The following is a 20,975-nucleotide window of genomic DNA, read 5'->3' on the forward strand; positions in this document are numbered from 1 at the left end:
CAGTATTCCTAGAGTAATGTGGGAAACCAACAACCTCAGATGTTGGTACTTTGCATGGAAGTTCAGCATTCCCTCAACAAGACTTCAAATGGAATGATTTTATCTGTAAGAAGAGTGGTACTTACCCCATATACAAGTTCTCCAACCATCCCATTCCAAATTTTCGTGTCTGCATCCCTGGCCCCATACTTGCCATCCCCAACAATGGTCAACTTGTATTTGAACCCACAGTGTTTGGCGATTTCTGCAGCCAAGTCAACACAATAGCCCTCATATCGCTCATTGCCTTCAAGCATCTCATGATTTTTCTTCATCATAACATAGGGGGATTCCTATACAGAAAGAAAGCACTTTAGGTGATCAAGACAGCTATATTAATTATCTGCTCTCATTGATTCAAATCTTCTGGTTTAATTATTTTTAATTATTACCTGTTAGATAGAGACATTGTAGAATACAGATAGTGGAAAATATGAGGAAAAATTAATAATAACATTTCTGAACAAAGATTCTCATATATCTTTCATTATATTTCATTAATATGGCTTGTACCTGGCCATACCAAGTAAACAAGAAACTCAAAAGTTAGTATATCCCCATGTCATGTTTGTAATTCTTAGGGCTTGCTGAAAAATAATGTGGCTCAACATCTGTTTCAGTTAACTCTGGATTCACCACTGTCTTGTTCTAAATTAGGGCTACCTTGATTCCAAAGAACCATCATTCACCCAAAACCCTGTATCACTACTAGTTCAAGGATAGGTTCATGTTCTAATCAGGTCCATGGGCAGTGATGTGCAGACTGAAAGAGTTGTTGCTATGGTGATTACAGATGCTATCCTCTCAGACTTGAGATCAAATTTCCTTTATGAGATAATATCCTAGAATTATGCTACACAGATAGCTAGAGAGTAGCATTCCTCTGCAAACACCAGAAAGAAGAAGCATGAAAAAATGTCGTAACATCAGCCTAATTTCTCCACTGGAAAGTGGCACTAAGCATATGTGGGGCCCAGTGAGATAGTTCTCAATAGCATGATTAAGACAAAAATCCTCAAATACATAGCTTACATTTATTAAGACTTTCAAAGTGCCAACTAATGTTCTTATTCAAATCTCTTACTAGCCTAACTATATTTTCTTCTCAATATTGTTACCATAATGAATCCCACCAATTCACTGCATCACAGATTAGTAAAACAAAATAAGGCTATTTTGTTGCAAAATCCTACACTATTAGTGAACCCCATTTCATTTCCTCCATTTTATTATATCAACAGCTTGTCATGATGACCTACGTCTCCCAATCATCTATCCAGAGCCTCAATGTTCAAGATCCAGTTCAATGCTGTCACTCCATCCAACATACATTTACTTAGCACTAGCTACGTGCCAATTACTATGTGGAGACTTGGGGTTAAAAACAAAGGAGATCACCCTTGTCTTTCAGAAGTTCCCCTTTCCATAGGAAGAGAGAGAAGCTGACATTAAACCATGTATTAATAACAAATGTAAGGACAGAACTGATACCATTATAGAGCCATGTAACAAATGTAAGGACAGAATGGACCCAGAATAGTGTGGAAGTGGAAAAACGAAACATTGATGGAATACAAGGAAGGCTCTTCCAGACTTTCCCCATTTTTCACACATGTAAGCACCACATTGCATGCATGCTCAATCGCTCAGTCACGTCTGACTCTTTGTGACCCCATGCACTATAGCCCGCCAAGCTCCTCTGTTCATGGGATTATATCCTGGTAAGGATACTGGAGTGGGTTGCCATTTCCTCCTCCAGGACATCTTTCCTATCCAGGGATTAAACCCACATCTCCTGAAACTCCTGGCAAGCAGATTCTTTTCTACTGAGCCACCTGGGAAGCCCCAAACACCAGGTTATGAATTATCTATAAAGCTAAAGTTCATTCTTGAAGTGGAGAGGAAATATTTTGAATGCTTTAGCTCGTTGGTGATCCCTTTAAACAGAAAAACATGCAATGAATGACTGAAACATTCAAAAATATCACCATATCAGTTATTGTCCTAAAGTATAAGCAGAAATACTAGTTGGCAGATGTTTTTCTTAAGAAAAAATAATGTCAAACAGGCATATGTAGCTAATTACCAAAATAGTAGTCACAACAACAGTCTTATTCTCAAGCCCAGAGGTATCATTTCCAGAAGGGAGTTCAGTGAGGGTAACAACCATTTTGTCAACTTCGCTCCAGTATCCGATCTGAAAAAGGACACAGAAAGAGTGCACTTGGATACACGGCCTTTCTATTACCAAAGCACTGAGTTATTTTCAAACCCATGTCTGAATCTGAAATTACACCTATCCTAACTAGACTTGTCCTAAACACACAGCTTTGGAAATACTAGCCATGGCAATCAGAGAAGAAAAAAGACATAGATCTTTTAGGTATGTGAATCAAGAAAGGCACTGCAAAAAAACAGATTGTCTCTTCATGTTCACTTTTCATATTCCCCAAAGGTAATTTTCATGGGAGTGATCATATAGAAACATAAAATTCAAACAATGGCATTTTAGCCATAACAGAAGAAAAAAAATGTTGACTTGAAAGTTACATGCACATTTCACCCGCTATGTCTGGTCTTCAGAACCATAATCTTTCAGCTATAGTTCTTTTTCTTCTCATTAAACTCTTTCTACCTCTGTCTAAAAAAAAAAAAAAAACTGTATAATTGTTTTATTCATAGTTATTTTAAAATTGTTTCAGTATTACTTACCAGAAATATATTTTATTTAGAAAAACGATTTTAAAATATATGTTTCTGGAGTTGTGGAGTCCATCTATGTGAATACATGTCTCCAGGACTCTGGAAGATGAGGTGGTGGGTCCACTAACCCACCTCCTCACACAGACAGAAAGCCCTCAATTCACTAATGATTTACCTTCCGGGGCCCATTCGTTTTAAGCTCCATGATGTTAATTGTATAATTTATTCTTTTTCCGTTCTGGTCAAACTTGATATTTCCTGAAAGACCTTCAACCTGCACCTAATGAGGAAATGGGAAAGGATACAGTTATAAATTCACTTCAACCAGACACAAACTGGTCGACCAGAGGACTCTCCCAGTATGCAAGTCAAGAAAATGACACTCATTCGTTTTCTTTTTTTTCTTCAACCTACCTTTGTGTAGATAGGAAATAATATTCCCTCTACATAAGACAGAAGGTATAAGATAAGAATGACTAATTCAGCAGGAAAAAAAATAGTGGCCACCCTTAAGTTGCATCGCAATCATTTTGAGTGACTGACCTGTTTGAGGGCCCTTTCTATTTCTACACCTTGTCCCCAGGGCACCGCTGGGTTTGCCAGACAGTCTCCTGCATTTCCCCTTCTGGAGATTTCAATTCTCTGCTTCCGTAAGTTTCGAAAAGCTTCGGTCATCACTTGAACAGCGTCATATGTCAGAGCAGAAGTATACTGAAAAGTATCACACATTTCATAAGAATGGGAGAAAATTCAATGACTTCCTGTGCACTGGCTAACAGAATTCCAGTTGCCCACCATACATGCCATATCAGAGTCCAAGAATTTAGACACAATTTCTACTTATAGAACCCTCAGAATCTAAGAGGAGTAGTATAGAATATTGAACTATGGATTGTCCCCTTGATTCTAAACATTTCAGTTATATTAGCATCTCATCTATTTCAGGTTGATTTTTCTGGTTGTGTTGAGTTTTCATTTTTCCAACTAGTTTCTCATTGCAGTATCACTTTATGGTCTGATTTGGTGATACATGGAATTATGAACTTAACAAAACAATATTTCTCCACTGTCTGAAGAAAGATTCAACTGGAAATATGGGAAGAATACTGATTAATTTCAGGATCTTTGCTCTCTAATTCCATCCTAGTGATGCTCAAATAGTCCACAGTGTTCTATCTTTGGGGTGTTTGTTTTTAAACTTCCCTAGGTGATCACGATAATCAATGAGAAGAACCACCACACTTCATGATTTCTATGTCCCCTCATGCTTCAATAATCTATGATAATATTGGTTTCAAGCTTATGATATTCAGATCTCAGTGGGGCAGCAGGATTATTTAAGGAGCTGAGGGTCAAACAGAAAATAACTACTACATGAAATAACTACTACAGAAAATAACTAAGCACCATCATGGGCTGGCTAAGTATTCCAACCCAGGGATCAAACTCGGGTCTCCTGCATTGCAGGAAGATTCTTTACCATCTGAGCCACCAGGGAAGCCCAAGAATACTGAAATGGGTAGCCCATCCCTTCTCCAAGGGATCTTCCCGACCCAGGAATTGAACCAGGGTCTCCTGCATTGCAGGAAGATTCTTTACCAGCTGAGCTACCAGGGAAGCCCCCTGTGTATATACTACCATGAATCAAGGTATGATGCTGCTGTCAGTAATGATAAATCAAATTTTAACATAAAAGCTTTACTGACTGCTGAGAAAATTTCTTTATTCAGTATTAATCTTTAGGTAACAAGTACAATGAAGCTGGGGGGAAAACCACAGTATCACACTGATCCCACCTCTCTCATCCTCTTGAGGACATTTTTTTTTCTGCAGATATACTGTCAATACCTCACATCAGCGTTTTTTCTCTATTGGATCATCTCTAATAGCAAATCCACTGCTCCAATATCTCCTACTAACAATAAGGAGGAAAGAAATACATAGGTAGAGTAGGTAGATTAAATAGATAGGTGGGTGATGATCATAATAATGATGATGATGATGATGAAAGGAAATAGATAACTGCTTATTAGGTTCCTATACCCCTTCAATTTCCATCATCTTTTTCTGTTTCTTTCACAGGAACATTTATTAAGACAAATTTTCTAAGTTTTCACACCAACCCTCCTTGCTCTCTCTATGTGATGTCATTCATTCTATGGCTTTAAATTACATCCAGGTGCTCAAACCTGACTTCCTCCGCAGTGCCCTTCCTGCCCAGTCCACCCTCAATCACTTTCCTTCATGTGACCTTGTTTATTGCCTTCATATTCACTGCCAGTATCTGAGTATCTTCTTAATGTATTCTTTGTCTAATTGATCTCTTCTCCCCACTAGAACAGTTAGTTACTCTAAGGAAGTAGAAAACTTATTTGTGACCACTTAATTCTCAGAGCTCAGGGCACATTGGGCACACTTAAGAGACTTACTTAGAAGGAAGGGAAGCAGGGAAGAAGGAAGGAAAAAGGGAAGGAGAGAAGAAAAAAGAGAGAGGGAGGAAGGAAAGAAGGCACGTCAGAAATCTTCATACAGATTCTATCTTTACAGGATTCACATTCCCTCCCACTGCAGTGAAAATATATATTAACAGAAAATTGCAATATACCATTCAGTTCAGTTCAGTTGATCAATTGTGTCCAACTCTTTGTGACCCTATGGATTGCAGCACACCAGGCTTCCCTGTCCATCATCATCTCCAAGAGCTTGCTCAAACTCATGTCCATTGAGTTGGTGATGCCATCCAACCATCTCATCCTCTGTCATCACCTTCTCCTCCTGCCTTCAACCTATCCTAGCATCAGGGTCTTTTCCAAGGAGTCAGTTCTTCTCATCAGGTGGCCAAAGTATTGGACTTTCAGCTTCAACATCAGTCCTTTCAATGAATATTCAAGACTGATTTCCTTTAGGAAGGACTGGTTGGATCTCCTTGCAGTCCAAGGGACTCTCAAGAGTCTTCTCCAACACCACAGTTCAAAAGCATCAATTCTTTGGCACTCAGCTTTCTTTATAATCCAACTCTCACATCCATACATGACTACTGGAAAAACCATAGCTTTGACTAGATGGACCTTTGTCAGCAAAGTAATGTCCCTGCTTTTTAATATGCTGTTTAGGCTGGTCATAGCTTTTCTTCCAAGGAGAAACCATCTTTTAATTTAATGGCTGCAATCACCATCTGCAATGATTTTGGAGCCCCCCAAAATAAAGTCTCTCACTGTTTCCATTGTTTCTCCATCTATTTGGCATGAAGTGATGGGACCAGATGCCATGATCTTCCTTTTTGAATGCTGAGTTTTAAGCCAGCTTTTCACTCTCCTCTTTCACTTTCATCAAGAGTCTCTTTAGTTCTTCACTTTCTGCCATAAGGGTGGTGTCATCTGTGTATCTGAGGTTATTGATATTTCTCCCGGCAATCTTGATTCCAGCTTGTGCTTCATGCAGCCTGGCATTTTGCATGATATAGGCTTCATATAAGTTAAATAAACAGGGTGACAATATATAAACTTGACGTACTCCTTTCCCGATTTGGAAGCAGTCTATTGTTCCATGTCCAGTTCTAACTGTTGCTTCTTGATCTGCATACAGATTTCTCAGGAGGCAGGTCAGATGGTCTGGTATTCCCATCTCTTGAAGAATTTTCCACAGTTTGTTGTGATCCACACAGTCAAAGGTTTTGGCGTAATCAATTAAGCACATGTAGAGGTTTTCTGGTATTCTCTTGCTTTTTTTGATGATCCAGTGTATATTGGCAATTTGATCTCTGGTTCTTCAGCTTTCTCTAAATCCAGCTGGAGTGTCTGGAAGTTCACAGTTCAAGTACTGTTCAAGTTGAGCTCGAAGAATTTTGAGCATTACTTTCCTAGCGTGTGAGCTGAGTGCAATTGTGCAGTAGTTTGAACTTTCTTGGGCTTCCCTAGTGGCTCAGATGGTAAAGCGTCTGTCTGCAATGCAGGAGACCCAGGTTCGATCCCTGGGTTGGGAAGATCCCCTGGAGAAGGAAATGGCAGCCCACTCCAGTATTCTTTCCTGGAAAATCCCATGGACCCCAGAGCCTGGTAGGTTACCATCCATGGGGTCGCAAAGAGTCGTACACGACTACACTTTCACTTTCACTTGAACATTCTTAGCATTGCCTTTCTTTGAGATTGGAATGAAAAATGACCTTTTCGAATCCTGTGGCCACTACTGAGTTTTCCAAATTTGCTGGCATATTGAATGCAGCGCTTTTACAGCATCATATTTTAAGATTTGAAATAGGTCAACTGTAATTCCATCACCTCCATTAGCTTTGTTCATAGTGATGCTTTCTCAGACTCACTTGACTTTGCATTCCAGGATGTCTAGGTGAGTGATCACACAATCATGGTATTTGGGTCATGAAAATCTTTTTTGTATAGTTCTTCTGTGTATTTCTGCTACCTCTTCTTAATGTCTTTTGCTTCTGTTAGGTCCATACCATTTCTCTCCTTTATTGTGCCCATCTTTGCATGAAATATTTGCTTGGTATCTCTAATTTTTCTGAAGTGATTCTAGTCTTTCCCATTCTAGTGTTTTCCTCTATTTCTTTGCATTGATCACTGAGGAAGGCTTTCTTATCTCTCTTTGCTATTCTCTGGAATGCTGCATGCAAATGGATATACCTTTCCTTTTTTCCTTTGCCTTTGGCTTCTCTTCTTTTCTCAGCTATTTGTAATGCCTCCTCAGACAACCATTTTGCCTTTTTTGCACTTCTTTTTCCTGGGGATGGTCTTGATCACTGCTTCCTGTACAATGTCATGAACCTCTGTCCATAGTTCTTCAGGCACTCTATCAGATCTAATCCCTTGAATCTATTTGTCATTTCCATTGTATAATCACAGGATTTGATTTAGGTCATACCTGAACGGTCTAGTGGTTTTCCCTACTGTCTTCAATTTAAGTCAATTTGGCAATAAGGAGTTCATTAATTGAGCCACAGTCAGATCCTGGTCTTGTTTTTGCTGACTGTACAGAGCTTCTCCATCTTTGGCTGCTAAGTCACTTCAGTTGTGTCTGACTCTGTGAGACCCCAGAGATGGCAGCCCACCAGGCTCCCCCGTCCCTGGGATTCTCCAGGCAAGAACACTGGAGTGGGTTGCCATTTCCTTCTCCAATGCATGAAAGTGAAAAGTGAAAGTGAAGTCGCTCAGTTGTGTCCAACTCTTAGCAACCCCATAGACTGCAGCCTACCAGGCTCCTCCGTCCATGGGATTTTCCAAGCAAGAGCACTGGAGTGGGTTGCCATTGTCTTTGGCTACAAAGAATATAATCAATTATTTCAGTATTGACCATCTGGTGATATCCATGTGTAGAATCTAATATACCATTTAGTGTTATAAATTGATCCAATGGTTGATAGATATTTTTCTTGCTTATTTTTTAATATGAGAGATGTTACAATAAGGCAAATGAGAAAGTAACTTATGTAGTACAAATTACCACCTCCCTGAATCTAGAAATTGTTTAATACATCACATCTTTAGTGTTAAAAAAGGAGTGTGAAGTTATTATTATAATTTTTTCATGAAAAGTTTAGCTGAATTAGTTTAATGTTATCACATGAATGAATCAAATTTGATGGGAAAGTGATAGAAGGAAAGAAGAAAAAGAAAATGATTTTGAGACCACAGGACTGTGACTGATGCTGTTAGTTGTAAGATATACAAATTTATTGCTAAATTTTCTTAAGCAATGCCACTGCAGGGATATACATGAGCCCTTCTTCACAAATCTACATTATCTCTTGGGTGGCTGCACTTTAGTTTCCTGGAAATACCCTTACTAGATGGATCTAAATCAAACCCATCTCTATTTTTCCCCCAAATCTGCAACCTCTTCTTTCAAATTGTATAAGCAAGAAATTAGTAAAATACACTGTGTTATATATCCATGTGAAAATCACTCGTGTCTAACTCTTGGCTACCCCATGGACCATACAGTCCATGGAATTCTCCAGGCCAGAATACTGGAGTGAGTAGCCTTTCCCTTTTCCAGGGATCTTCCCAACCCAGGGATACCAGGTCTCCCTCATTGCAGGCATATTCTTTACCAGCTAAGCCACCAGGGAAACCCAAGAATACTGGAGTGGGTAGCCTATCCTTCTCCAGGGGATCTTCCCAATCCAGAAATTGAACCAGTGTCTCATGCACTGGAGGTGGATTCTTTACCAACTGAGCTATCTGGAAAGCCCATCCATGTAGGCCATCTATATTCCTGGATTGAAAATGTAATTTCTGGGAGCCTCTCCTAAGAAAACATTCTCAAATACAGAGAACTTAAATACAAAGATTAATTTCAGCATCATTCATAATGTGCAAAAATTATAAGGAATCTATGTTTATGAGAATAAAAGAATGTTTAAAAACTATGCTTTCTGTGGAAAGCATATGTGAACATATGTGTGGAAGAATATACGTGGAAGCATTATGTGAACATTAGCTTCCCTGGTGACTCAGATGGTAAAGAATCCATCTGCAATGAAGGAGATCTGGGTTCGATCCCTGGGTTGGGAAGATCCCCTGGAGAAGTGACTAGCTATCCACTCCAATATTCTGACCTGGAGAATTCTGTGGACTGTATCGTCCATGGGGTCACAAAGAGGTGGACATGACTGAGCGACTTTCACTTTCACTATGCAAACAATAAAAAGTTCTATTAATAACGATTATGTAGCAATACAAACTGGAGAAGGCGATGGCACCCCACTCCAGTACTCTTGCCTGGAAAATCCCATGGACGGAGGAGGCTGGTAGGCTGCAGTCCATGGGGTCGCTAAGAGTCGGACACGACTGAGCGACTTCACTTTCACTTTTCACTTTCATGCATTGGAGAAGGAAATGGCAACCCACTCCAGTGTTCTTGCCTGGAGAATCCCAGGGACGGGGGAGCCTGGTGGGCTGCCGTCTATGGGGTCGCACAGAGTCGGACACGACTGAAGTGACTTAGCAGCAGCAGCAGCAGTAGCAGCAGCAGCATTACAAACAATACAAGCTAATTAAAATAAGTGAAAAACATTACAACTAAATATTTTTCAACAGAAAATTAGAATAAAAATAATTGCATCCCTTCAATAAAAAAGGGAAAAAAAAAACAAATGATTAGAATAAAATAAGAGGGAGGAAACATACATGATGATATTTTCTTGCCAAGTACTCTACAATATCCATGTAGCTTTTAAAAAAATCTGTATTATATCAAAAGCATTGCTTTAAATCATATCTATTTAAGAAAAGACTTCTTGGAGAAATACAAATATCATGACAGCTTTTATCTGCCTCACATCTCTCTATTCTCCTAGAGGAAAAAATTTGATTAGTTTGCTTTCTTATACAGCAATCTGTCTGTTGCTAGTTTAATTCTTATGATGAAGTTTAGGTCACTGAATTAGAAACAGAAGCCAGTATTATAGTTTGTATTCAGGAATTACGATCATAGTTAAAAGGCAAACTCTTCCTTGAGTCACCCTGCTCATACTACTATGAGAAATCTATAAAGTCATCCACTAAATGTTTCAGAGTCTATAAATGCTGGTGAACTACATTAAAAAATAAGATGAAGCTGAATCAACTAAAAGCATTTCAGTCCATGCAGCATGTTACCATTATGATTCAGGGCATGAGCTCACCAAGAAGAAAAATCCTTCCACCCTTTACCAAATGTTCAAATCTAATCAAGTCTCAAGCTTATTATCATTGTAAATTAATAGTCACAATCATAGATTCAATTCTGGGCTGAGAGAAAATCAACAGCCTCTGTATCCAGAGCTCCTTCTGGTTTATGTTCTGCATATGTGGCTCATTTATTTTTCTCAACAAATATGTTCACATTTTTGATTGTATAGTTAAATATTTCAATTTTATTCTACCATTCACTAAACTAGATGTAAATTAATTTGAAGGGAACATGATGGCGATGTAACAATCTCCTTCCTTGAAAACAAATGCATCATCTCTGTCCTGATGTTTATGTTCTGTGAAATTCCTCAGCTGACTTGGAAATTTATATTTCAGTGGGGTGCCATTATATGCTGTGGTGCTCTGCCACAATCACTCCAATCCACACTTGAAGAAGAAATCTGGGGAAACATAACATTTTTACGGTCCGTTTTCCAAATGCACTTTTTATTTCATTTTAAGCGTATCTTTATTGAGACTCATTTTTCAAAAGTAAAATGATCTATGCATTTTAAACATGTTTGTTTTGCCCAATAGTTATATTATTCAATACCACATTTCTCTAATCACCGATAACAGAAAATGTTAATCTTATAGTCAAAAAACAAAATGACATGAAAAGAAGTTCTGTATACATTTAAAATGTGACAAAATACAGAGGGTAACTAGTCTGTAATATAAAATTTTATGGGTCATAATGACAGCACCTATTCTGAAACATATGTTATCTGCATGGTGCTTTACAAATAGGTAAAAAAATCAAAACATCATTCAAAAAGGAAGTACTAGGCTTTAGTATTATGAAACTGTCACAAAATTTCCTATGAATGGGTATTTCCATATCTTCCTTGACACTTGAAACTGAATTGAGTATAGTTTAGAAAGCATTTAATACAGCATCTTCTGATCTCTATCAGAGCTGCCTCAAGCTCTGATTATAGCATTTACTACTCTGTTGCCTTGAGCAAGTTAATTAAAGTGTCTGTGTGCAAAGTTTCTTATCAATGAGATAAGCAGAACAATGTCTCTTCTATGTCATAGTGGAGTTGGAAAGGTAAGTGAGGGAAAAAGGAAGAATTCATGTTGACTTAGTTCTCTATGTGTCAAACATGAGCTGGGTAGTTTCCTAGAAAGACCTTTTAAAAAAAAAAAAAAAAAAACCTCTATGCAACAAATACTTTTATTCCAATGGTGTAGGTGAAGATTACAAGTTATCAAGTTATATTTTACTCAGGGTCACAAAAATATATGGCAAAGGTGGAATTTGAATCCCGATCTCTTCATTTCAGGGATAATGAGGTGACGGGCTGTCCTGGTTTGCCTTGGCCTGTCCCGGTTTTGGATCTGAAAGTTTGGAGTCCAGGCACACTGGGACTGTTGGATTTTGAGTTTTAAAACACACTAAAAATCAAAGTTATTGACCCACATGCTTGCCTTCTTTTTTTCTTTTATTACTATCTATCTTGTTACAAAATTAGCTTGTCTTTACACTGTTTTGAAAACCACCATCCTGATCTATAAGTCTCTGATCCAATAAGTTCAGGAAATAATTTTCATGTTGGCATATTAAAGGCCCTGAGAAATCCTGCAGTAAAAATTCCAATTACTTTGATTGGTCAGCATTGCCCAAACTAATAACCATTTAAAATTTTTCTTTAACATCAATTACTTTCTATAAAAGTAGCATTTGTATAACATACTTTGGGCTGTCAAAAGTTTTATAGTCCGATACATTTTATACAGCCATTTAAAAAATAGCATCATTTATTTAGGTAAAATTATTATAAACTAGGCAGACACTTTGGCTCAGAGGGTAAAGTGTCTGCCTGCAATGCAGGAGACCTGGGTTTGATCCCTAGGTCAGGAAGATCCCCTGGAGAAGGAAATGTCAACCCACTACAGTATTCTTGCCTGGAAAATCCCATGGACAGAGAAGCCTGGTAGACTGCAGTCCATGGAATCGCAAAGAGTCGGACACGACTGAGCAACTTCACTTTCACTTTCATTATAAACTAAATGATATCTCCCTAGAGAAACACATAATATAATTACTCTCAGTTTCTTTATCACAAAATTATTAACATTGTCAAAAATGATGAGCTCTAGGAACAATAATTAAGCTTATAAGAAAGTTTACAAAGTCTCTCTTTTCTTTAAGCTTCTTGGCAATGGCCTGAAATCAACTAAAGCCATAGGAAAAAAAAAAAAAAAAAGAAATACATTATAAACTTAAAATTATTCACTTCTCTTAATTTCGAATTCAACTGAAGTCTACCCTCTGGGAAAGAGCTGTCTGTGATAAGGTCATCTCTACTTTCCTCTAAAGCCTTTTAAATACATGCCCTTTGTAGCTTCACTGAATAAAATCACAGAATCTTCATTAAGACCCAACATCACTGGAACAACAGGAACTCTCACTCATTGTCAGTGGAAATGCAAAATAGTACCGCTACTTTGGGAGATAGATCATTTCTTACAAAACTAAACATACTTCTATGTAATCGAGCCAACACACTCCTTGGCGTTTACCCAAAGGAGTTGAGACATGAAGCCCACTCAAAAAACACCACACGTGTTAATAGCAGCTTTATTTATAATTGCCAAAACTTGGAAGCAACCAAGATAGTCTTCAATAAACATGTATAATATCATGTATGAAACGAGTCGCCAGTCCAGGTTCGATGCACGATATTGGATGCTTGGGGCTGGTGCACTGGGACGACCCAGAGGGATGGTATGGGGAGGGAGGAGGGAGGAGGGTTCAGGATGGGGAACACATGTATACCTGTGATGGATTCATTTCAATATTTGGCAAAACCAATACAATATTGTAAAGTTTAAAAATAAAATTAAATTAAAAAAAAAGTTAAGCAAACAAAACAAAACAAAAAAATAATGTGAGGTACATGAAGACAAAAGAATATTATCAGAGTTAAAAAGGAGTGAGCTACGGAGCCACCAAAAGACACAGAGGAATTTTAAATGTAAATGACTAAGTGTAAGAATTATGCTAAAGCTGAAACTCCAGTACTTTGGCCACCTCATGTGAAGAGTTGACTCATTGGAAAAGACTCTGTTGCTGGGAGGGATTGGGGGCAGGAGGAGAAGGGGACGACAGAGGATGAGATGGCTGGATGACATCACTGACTCGATGGACGTGAGTCTCAGTGAACTCTAGGAGTTGGTGATGGACAGGGAGGCCTGGCGTGCTGCGATTCATGGGGTCGCAAAGAGTCGGACACGACTGAGCGACTGATCTGATCTGATCTGAAGTGTAAGAAGCCAATCAAAAAAGGGTACACACTATGTAATTCCAACTGTATGACATTCTGGAAAAGGTGTAACTATGGAGATAGTAAAACGATCAGTCAGTGGTGGCCAGGTGTTGGTGGTGGGAGGAGGGATAAATAAATGAAATGCAAAGGGCTTTTAGAGCCACGGAAATGCTCTGTATGAAACAATAACAACGAAAGCATGCTATTATCTATTTATCCAAACCTGTAGAATGCACAAGACCAAGAGTGAGTGGGCTTTTCTTTAGTTTGATTATTTTTATATTGGATTTTAATTTTATTCACTTCCATATAACAGCATACATAAAACGTGGCACAGAGAAAAGCATTTATGAAACTTGCTCACTCCTTTGAGATTGGCACAGATTACATACTTTAGAAAAAAAGAAAAAGCCAACGATCGAAGAATTTTCATCTCTAAGGGTAGATTTTATTTGGAGATAGGCAAAAGTCATTTTGAGACTAAGTCTCGTGAAATGTGGTAGGGAAAAGCCTGAACAAAACAAACAAACTAAACTGAAAAAAAGGGTGAATGGTAACATAAACTATGGACCTTGGGTAATTACAAGCCATGTGTCAACATAGGCTTCTCAATTCCAACACATGCATCACTCTGGTGAGGGAAGTTGATATTGGAAGATGCTGTGAGGTATAGGAACAGGGTACATATAGGAAATCTCTGTACCTTCTGCTCAATTTTGCTGTGAACCTAAACCTGCTCTAAAAATAATGTTAATTGTTGTTTAATTGCTCAGTTGTGGTTGACTTTTTGCTACCCCATGGACTGAAGCACGCCAGGCTTCCCAGTCCTACCCTGTCTCCCAGAGTTTGCTCAAACTCATGTCACTGAGTCAGTGTTGTCATACAATCATCTTATCCACTGTCATCCCCTTCTCCTACTGCCTTCAATCTTTCCCAGTATCAGGGTCTTTTCCAAGGAGTCAGCTCTTTGTATCAGGTGGCCAGAGTATTGGAGCTTCAGCTTCAGCATCAGTCCTTTAGTATTTAGGACTGATTTCCTTTAGGATTGACTGGTTTGATCTCTTTGCAGTCCAAGAGACTCTCAAGAGTCTTTTCCAACACCACAGTTCAAAAGCATCAATTCTTCAGCACTCAGGCTTCTTTATGGTCCAACTCTTACATCCACGCATGACTACTAGAAAAACCATAGCTTTGACTAGACAGACCTTTGTCGGTATAATGACTAATGTTTTTGCTTTTTTTTAAAAAAAAGTTTAATTTAAATTTATTTATTTTAATTAGAGGCTAATTACTTTACAATATTGTATTGGTTTTGCCATACATCAACATGAATCCGCCACAGCAGATGAATGGATAAGAAAGCTGTGGTACATATACACAATGGAGTATTACTCAGCCATTAAAAAGAATACATTTGAATCAGTTCTAATGAGGTGGATGTTTTTGCTTTTTAACACTTTGTCTCGGTTTGTCACAGCTTTTCTTCCAAGGAGCAAGCGTCTTTTAATTTCATGGCTTCAGTCACATCTGCGGTGATTTTGCCCAAGAAAAAAAGTCTTTCACTGTTTCCATTGTTTCCTCATCTATTTGCCATGAAATGATGGGACCGGATTACATGACCTTAGTTCTTTGTTGAGTTTTAAGCCAGCTTTTTTTTCCCTCTCCTCTTTCACTATCATCAAGAGGCTCTTTAGTTCTTAGTTGCTTTCTGCCATAAGGGTGGTGTCATCTGCATATCTGGGGTTATTGCTGTTTCTCCCAGCAATCTTGATTCCAGCTTGTGTTTCATCCAGCCCAGCATTTCGCATGATGTATTCTGTATACAAGTTAAATAATCAGAGTGACAATATACAGCCTTGACACACTTTTTCCCTAATTTTGAACCAGTGCATTGTTCCAAGTCCGGTTCTAAATGTTGCTTCTTGATCTGCATACAGGTTTCTCAGGAAGCAGGTAAGGTGGTCTGGTATTCCCATCTCTTTAAGAGTTTTCCAGTTTGTGTGATCCACACAGTCAAAGGTTTTTTTAAATTTATCCTTAAGTCTTAATTAGAAAACTAATAAATACGCAATGTCTTTATAAGCACACAAGATGTATCACATTTCCAAGAGTGAAAAGACAGCTCCATTGGCAAGAAACCAAAATGAACATCTTTTCTATTATCATTTTCTTTGAATAATAAATTAAGTTTTTAATCCACTGGGAAGAAAGACTCTTGAAATTAAAAAGAATATATTGAAAACAACATACTCAAATCAACACATTGTCTGGTTTTGATTCACCCATCGGTAGGTAAAGACTTTCCTTAGAGGCCGATATTTTACTTTGTTCACTTCTTAGGAATCTTCTAACAGGTGAAATTTCCTTATTTTTGTAGTCTGAACAATAAAAACAATATTTTCCAGGGTTATTTAAGAATTGATTTCAGCAGAGGTGACCAGCTACAAGTCACTATAATCTTTGATAGAAGAAGGAGTTATTTGAGGGTCATAAATTTGGCAAAAATGACAAATATTAGCATATGGGTTTCAGTGCCTAAATTTGCATATCACATAATCATGGTATTAAATTTGGGAGAAATCTCAGCAATCATGGACATTTTTTCCCTTTGCAGATGAAAAAATGTGGACATGAGATGAACCCAGATATCATGCATTATAATTCAAACAGTGATAATGCATTTTCATTTTTCTTGGTATAATATGTGTATCTCCATAGTTTAATATATCATTTCCACTACTTTTTATAAAATATGTGATTTTATCAATATATTTTTAATTTGAGTTTATTTCAGTTATAAAAACACTTTTTAAACCTAAACCACAAAACATAAAAGATAAATCTTGTCAAGCAACTTTTTTGTTGCATGTCAAAAATACTTTAATATTCATTGTAGGGGATGACAACGTGCCAGCAGTGAGTTTGGTCAGTTAAAACATTCAAGGAGCAGAATCATTTTCATGAAGCCACCACAGCACATTTAATGCATGATGCTAATCACTGAACTCAAAGTGATTATACTATTTTTCAATATGGCTCACAATTAAGAAAGTTTGAATTCCTGTTTTAAGTCTTTTTCTGAGTAAAATGGGACTCTTGGAGGAAAGCCATTATTTAAGGTGACACACAATGTCAGTCCTATATTATGGTTGAATTCCTTAACACCTGCAGGTCCCAACAGACACAATTCAAACTAGGTCCAAAGTGTCCACGTGACAAGGTACAATGGATGGTTATATATTGCAAGTCGCTGAAGACCCTGAAAACACCAAAAATCTATCTCAAAACAGAAATGTAGCAAATTAGTTTTAAGATAGTGTCAAATCATCTGAATCATCTGTCTCTTTGTCAACATTTTTTTGTTAAAGGTAAAATGCTCACTGCAACTGTCCCATTTAAACCCAGGTGCCATGATAGTTCAGGTCTGATTATTATAGAATTTTATATTTCAGCCAGCAAAATAACACTACTTTTCTGCCACAGCTGAGTAAAGGAACACAACAGATGCTCAGGACAGAAATTTAAACCCTATCTTATGGCAATGATAATTATCTATTTTTTCCTTTCCCCCTGTCTTGATATATTCAAAATATTGACTTATTTTTCACTTCATCCCACTTCATTTCTACAAATCTCTATTATGTGCCTACTCTGTGCAAATCCTGGCATGAGCTCTGGGGCTAATAAGATAGAAGGATGCAGAATGTCTTTCTGAATCTTGTTTTCAATCCACAAATACCTCTCAACTGAATTTATATTCATATATTACAAATGTAGGGCTGTGATTTTTGCAATTATTATTTCTAATGAAATGGAGAGAACGGGCAAGTGTAACAAATCCATTTATTTCCCTCCCTCCTCATGCCACAGCCACCATTCAGACAACTACCAGGTATTGTCTGGATTGCTCCTGAAATCTTCTTAAAAGCTCCTGTCACCAAGATCTATTGTCACCAGGGCAGCCCATAATCTTTGTGTATCAAACCTATAGCCATCATTCTCCTCTAGGGCATTCTGGCTGCTCTCATGCATGCTAAGTCGCTTCAGTTGTGTCCAACTCTTTGTGACCCTGTGAAACCATTGCCCATCAGGTTGGTCCATGGGGATTCTTCAGGCAAGAATATTGGAGTGGGTTGCCATGCCCTCCTGCAGAAGATCTTCCTGACCCAGCTATCAAACTTGAGTCTTTTATATCTCCTGCATTAGGCAGATAGATTCTTTACCACTAGTACCACCTGAGAAACCCTCAGAATAAGACAAATAATTCCTTAGAGGTCAACAAGGCACATATATGTCTATAAGGTATTCTTTCTCAGAATTCCCTCAAAACTCCTCTGTTCAACTTCCAGCCTTACAGAAATATTTATATTTTCCTTGCACTGGGGACTTTGTGGGGAGTCATGTTCCCTTCCTTCTTCTAATACTTATCTCTCCCTCAGGTTTTAAATTCCATATGATTCCCTCAAAAAAGGAAGCCTTTTTTGCTTACAGATCTGGGAATAAGAGCCTCTTAAGGGTGCTTTCCTTTGTTCATTCAGAAAGCCTTTTTGCTAAAGAGCTTCTCTGTGCCAGGCCTACTTCTAGGAGCTAGGAACAAACAAAATCAGGGGACAAACAAACACCAACCAAAAACCCCTGCCTCCAAGGCACTTACTTTCAAGCTGAAGGAGCCAGGCATTTAACAAAGTAATGAATAAATTCTTTATGAATACAGTGCACCAGGAGGTATTAAACAGAAAAAACTGGAGCAGGGAAAGGGCATGGGACACACTCTGATGGGTGGGGAGATTGCAGTTTTAAATAGAGAGCCTGTTGCTAGCTTTCTGGAGGAGATGGCATCTGAATAAAGACCATAGAAGGCAGGAGGCTTAGCTTTGTGGATGTGAAGGGGAGGACAGTCCGGAAGAAGGAAGATTCAGTGCTGAGGGGGGTAGGTCTCCTGTGCTTAAGAATGGGTAGAAAGGCCACCATAGGTGAAGCAGAGGGAGCAAGGGAAGAGCCCAGAAGAGGAAGGCAGGGTATGTACAGCCACATGAGTCAAAGGGATGCATCTAGCTTTTCCTCCAAAGGCATAGAGGGCCACCGAGTGGCCTGGAGAAGAACAGTGGTGAAACAGGAGGGAAGGGGCAGGCACAACATTTGAAAGAACAACATAGCCCCAGGATATGACATGATTAGAACTAACTGGATCCAAGATGGTAGATGAGTCAACTTCCACTAGACCTTGAGCCTCAGTATACACTCACTGTAACACATCAGGAAGCTAAGTGACATAACCTCAGGGGCTATGACAGTTCCAAGGTGATGATCAAAGATCAAGAAGTTGGTGGTGGCCCAATTCCTGAAAATCCCCACCCCTTCTCCCAAAATATCTAGAATACTTCTCCCACTCATTAGCCAATGAAATTAACTGCCCCTATAAAAACTGACAACCCCATACCTTGGGACCATCCTCACCTTTTGAGATGGCCCACACTCTGTCTGTGGAGTGTGTTTCTCGCTAAATAAATCCACTTCTTACCTATCACTTTGTCTCTCACTCTCTCACTGAACTCTTTCTGAGCTGAGACATCAAAAACCTGAGCTTCATTAAGTCCTGAGACCAGGTGAGATCTCAGTTAAAAAGCCAAGGGTTCAAGTCCCAATCTGAGTTACAGAGTGTCAGCAGAATAATACAATTTAAGTTTTAAAAAGACTACAAGCCTGGAAGATAGAAGGACAAATGTAGAGCAAGGGAATCCAGTCTGGGAAATCACTGCAATATCCCCAGCAGCAAGGCCGTGGTGGCTGGATGTAAGCGGGTGCAGAATAAGAAGGATGTGCTGACGGATTGGTTGTAGGCGACAGGGCGAGAGAGAAGTCAAGTCCTTGGTTGAAAGGACAACTGTGAAGACAGGGTTGCTATCAACTGACAGTGGAAGACTGTTACAGGAATAATTTTTCAGGGGCTGAAGAGGCAGCAGGGGTAGAAATCAGTTTTAGAGTGTGTTGATCTCCACACATTAGTAAGATATTTTCCTCCAAAGTTACAAGGTCATTGCTGGTTTCTAGCCTGAAGACAACTGATGCCATGAAGACTAGAAGTTTGTCTTCTCTGAGACCTGTAACAGTGCCCACTTGCAAAGTAAAAACTCAGTAAATGTGTATTGAATTGATGAATTATCATTGAACATTAGCAAATTAGTGAAAGAGAATCAGATTTAAAATCTCAGTGCCACAACTCTAGAGTTACTTTTTTGTACAGGATATAAGAATGAAGAAATTTAACATTCATAATTAATATTTGGTGCTTATTAAAATATGTGGAATATTGACAATTTAAGATTTTACTTGTATTGACTGAATAAGATTGATTTTACTTAGGAAACTATAGTAGCTGCATTAACTTTCAAGGAACACTAAAACTTTAAAATAATCATTAATTTAATAGTCCCACAACTCAATATAAATTATGTAACTTCCAGTGCCTAACCACGGAGAGAATTTGATGCAGTGAACTGTATTTTTATAAGTTTTCATGCCTATAGCATAAGTTTTTATTGTAATATAATAAAATATGATTTAAATGATCAGGCAAAGCATCTGGTACAGTCAATGATCCAAAAGAAAATGTGCAAAGAAAGAACATTAGCAATTACTTTCACTCCCTTTCCTTGAACAGATCATAGATGCCACCTGTTTATATTAGGAAATGGTATATTGTTCCCTATCTGGATTGTGTTCCTTTCTTTTGCCCATGAGAAAAATCATGAGAGAAGCAATGATAAAAGCCCTGTCTTGGAATTACTCTTTTACATCTGTCCACAACTGAAGAGCCTGACCTCTTGGCACTGTATCCCTCCCAAATTCTCTGGATTGCTCATGCTATTTTATCAATCTGGTTCTTCTTCCCAAGCATGCCCCTCCACTTTTTTTCCACCTCTGGAAAGCCTCCTTTACTATCCTACCTACCATACTCTCCTAATCAAGTGTAGGAGCTGCCATATTTTACATGCATTGCTCTGTATTCTATAATATTTGCTTATTGACATGTTTGTATCCACCATTGACTGTGGATTAGCAATGGCAAGGGTCATTTTCTAAAAATACCTTCAGTTCCCAGCTCTCAAGTACATGAGCAATACATGCCCATGTTATGACAAATTCCAAGCCAAAGGCACATCCTCCGCATGGATTTTCAGTACTTTTTATCAAGATTCAAAGGCCATTGTTTTCCAAAGCTATGCTAAATATTGATAAGTCTTTGTAAATGTTGTTTTATTTTTGA

General features: G+C 38.3%; 1 protein-coding gene and 1 non-coding gene across 4 annotated transcripts in view; one reads left to right on the forward strand and one right to left on the reverse strand.

Moving 5' to 3' along the window:
- Positions 1-20,975, reverse strand: part of GRIA2 (glutamate ionotropic receptor AMPA type subunit 2) — a 183,437-nt gene that overhangs the window by 43,509 nt on the left and 118,953 nt on the right. For all 3 annotated transcript variants that reach the window (XM_019978106.2, XM_070769206.1, XM_019978105.2), the window contains exons 7-10: positions 3,286-3,453; positions 2,918-3,022; positions 2,126-2,236; positions 126-332 (exon numbers count right to left, since the gene is read on the reverse strand). In XM_019978106.2, coding sequence (XP_019833665.1) covers positions 126-332; positions 2,126-2,236; positions 2,918-3,022; positions 3,286-3,453 — 591 coding nt within the window. The remainder of the gene's footprint in view (positions 1-125; positions 333-2,125; positions 2,237-2,917; positions 3,023-3,285; positions 3,454-20,975) is intronic.
- TRNAC-GCA (transfer RNA cysteine (anticodon GCA)) lies at positions 6,653-6,724 on the forward strand. Its single transcript has one exon. It is a non-coding gene; the product is annotated as a tRNA-Cys (tRNA).

This window comes from Bos indicus, chromosome 17 (genome assembly GCF_029378745.1).
Source record: "Bos indicus isolate NIAB-ARS_2022 breed Sahiwal x Tharparkar chromosome 17, NIAB-ARS_B.indTharparkar_mat_pri_1.0, whole genome shotgun sequence".
In the NCBI taxonomy this organism is placed as follows: Eukaryota; Metazoa; Chordata; class Mammalia; order Artiodactyla; family Bovidae; genus Bos; species Bos indicus.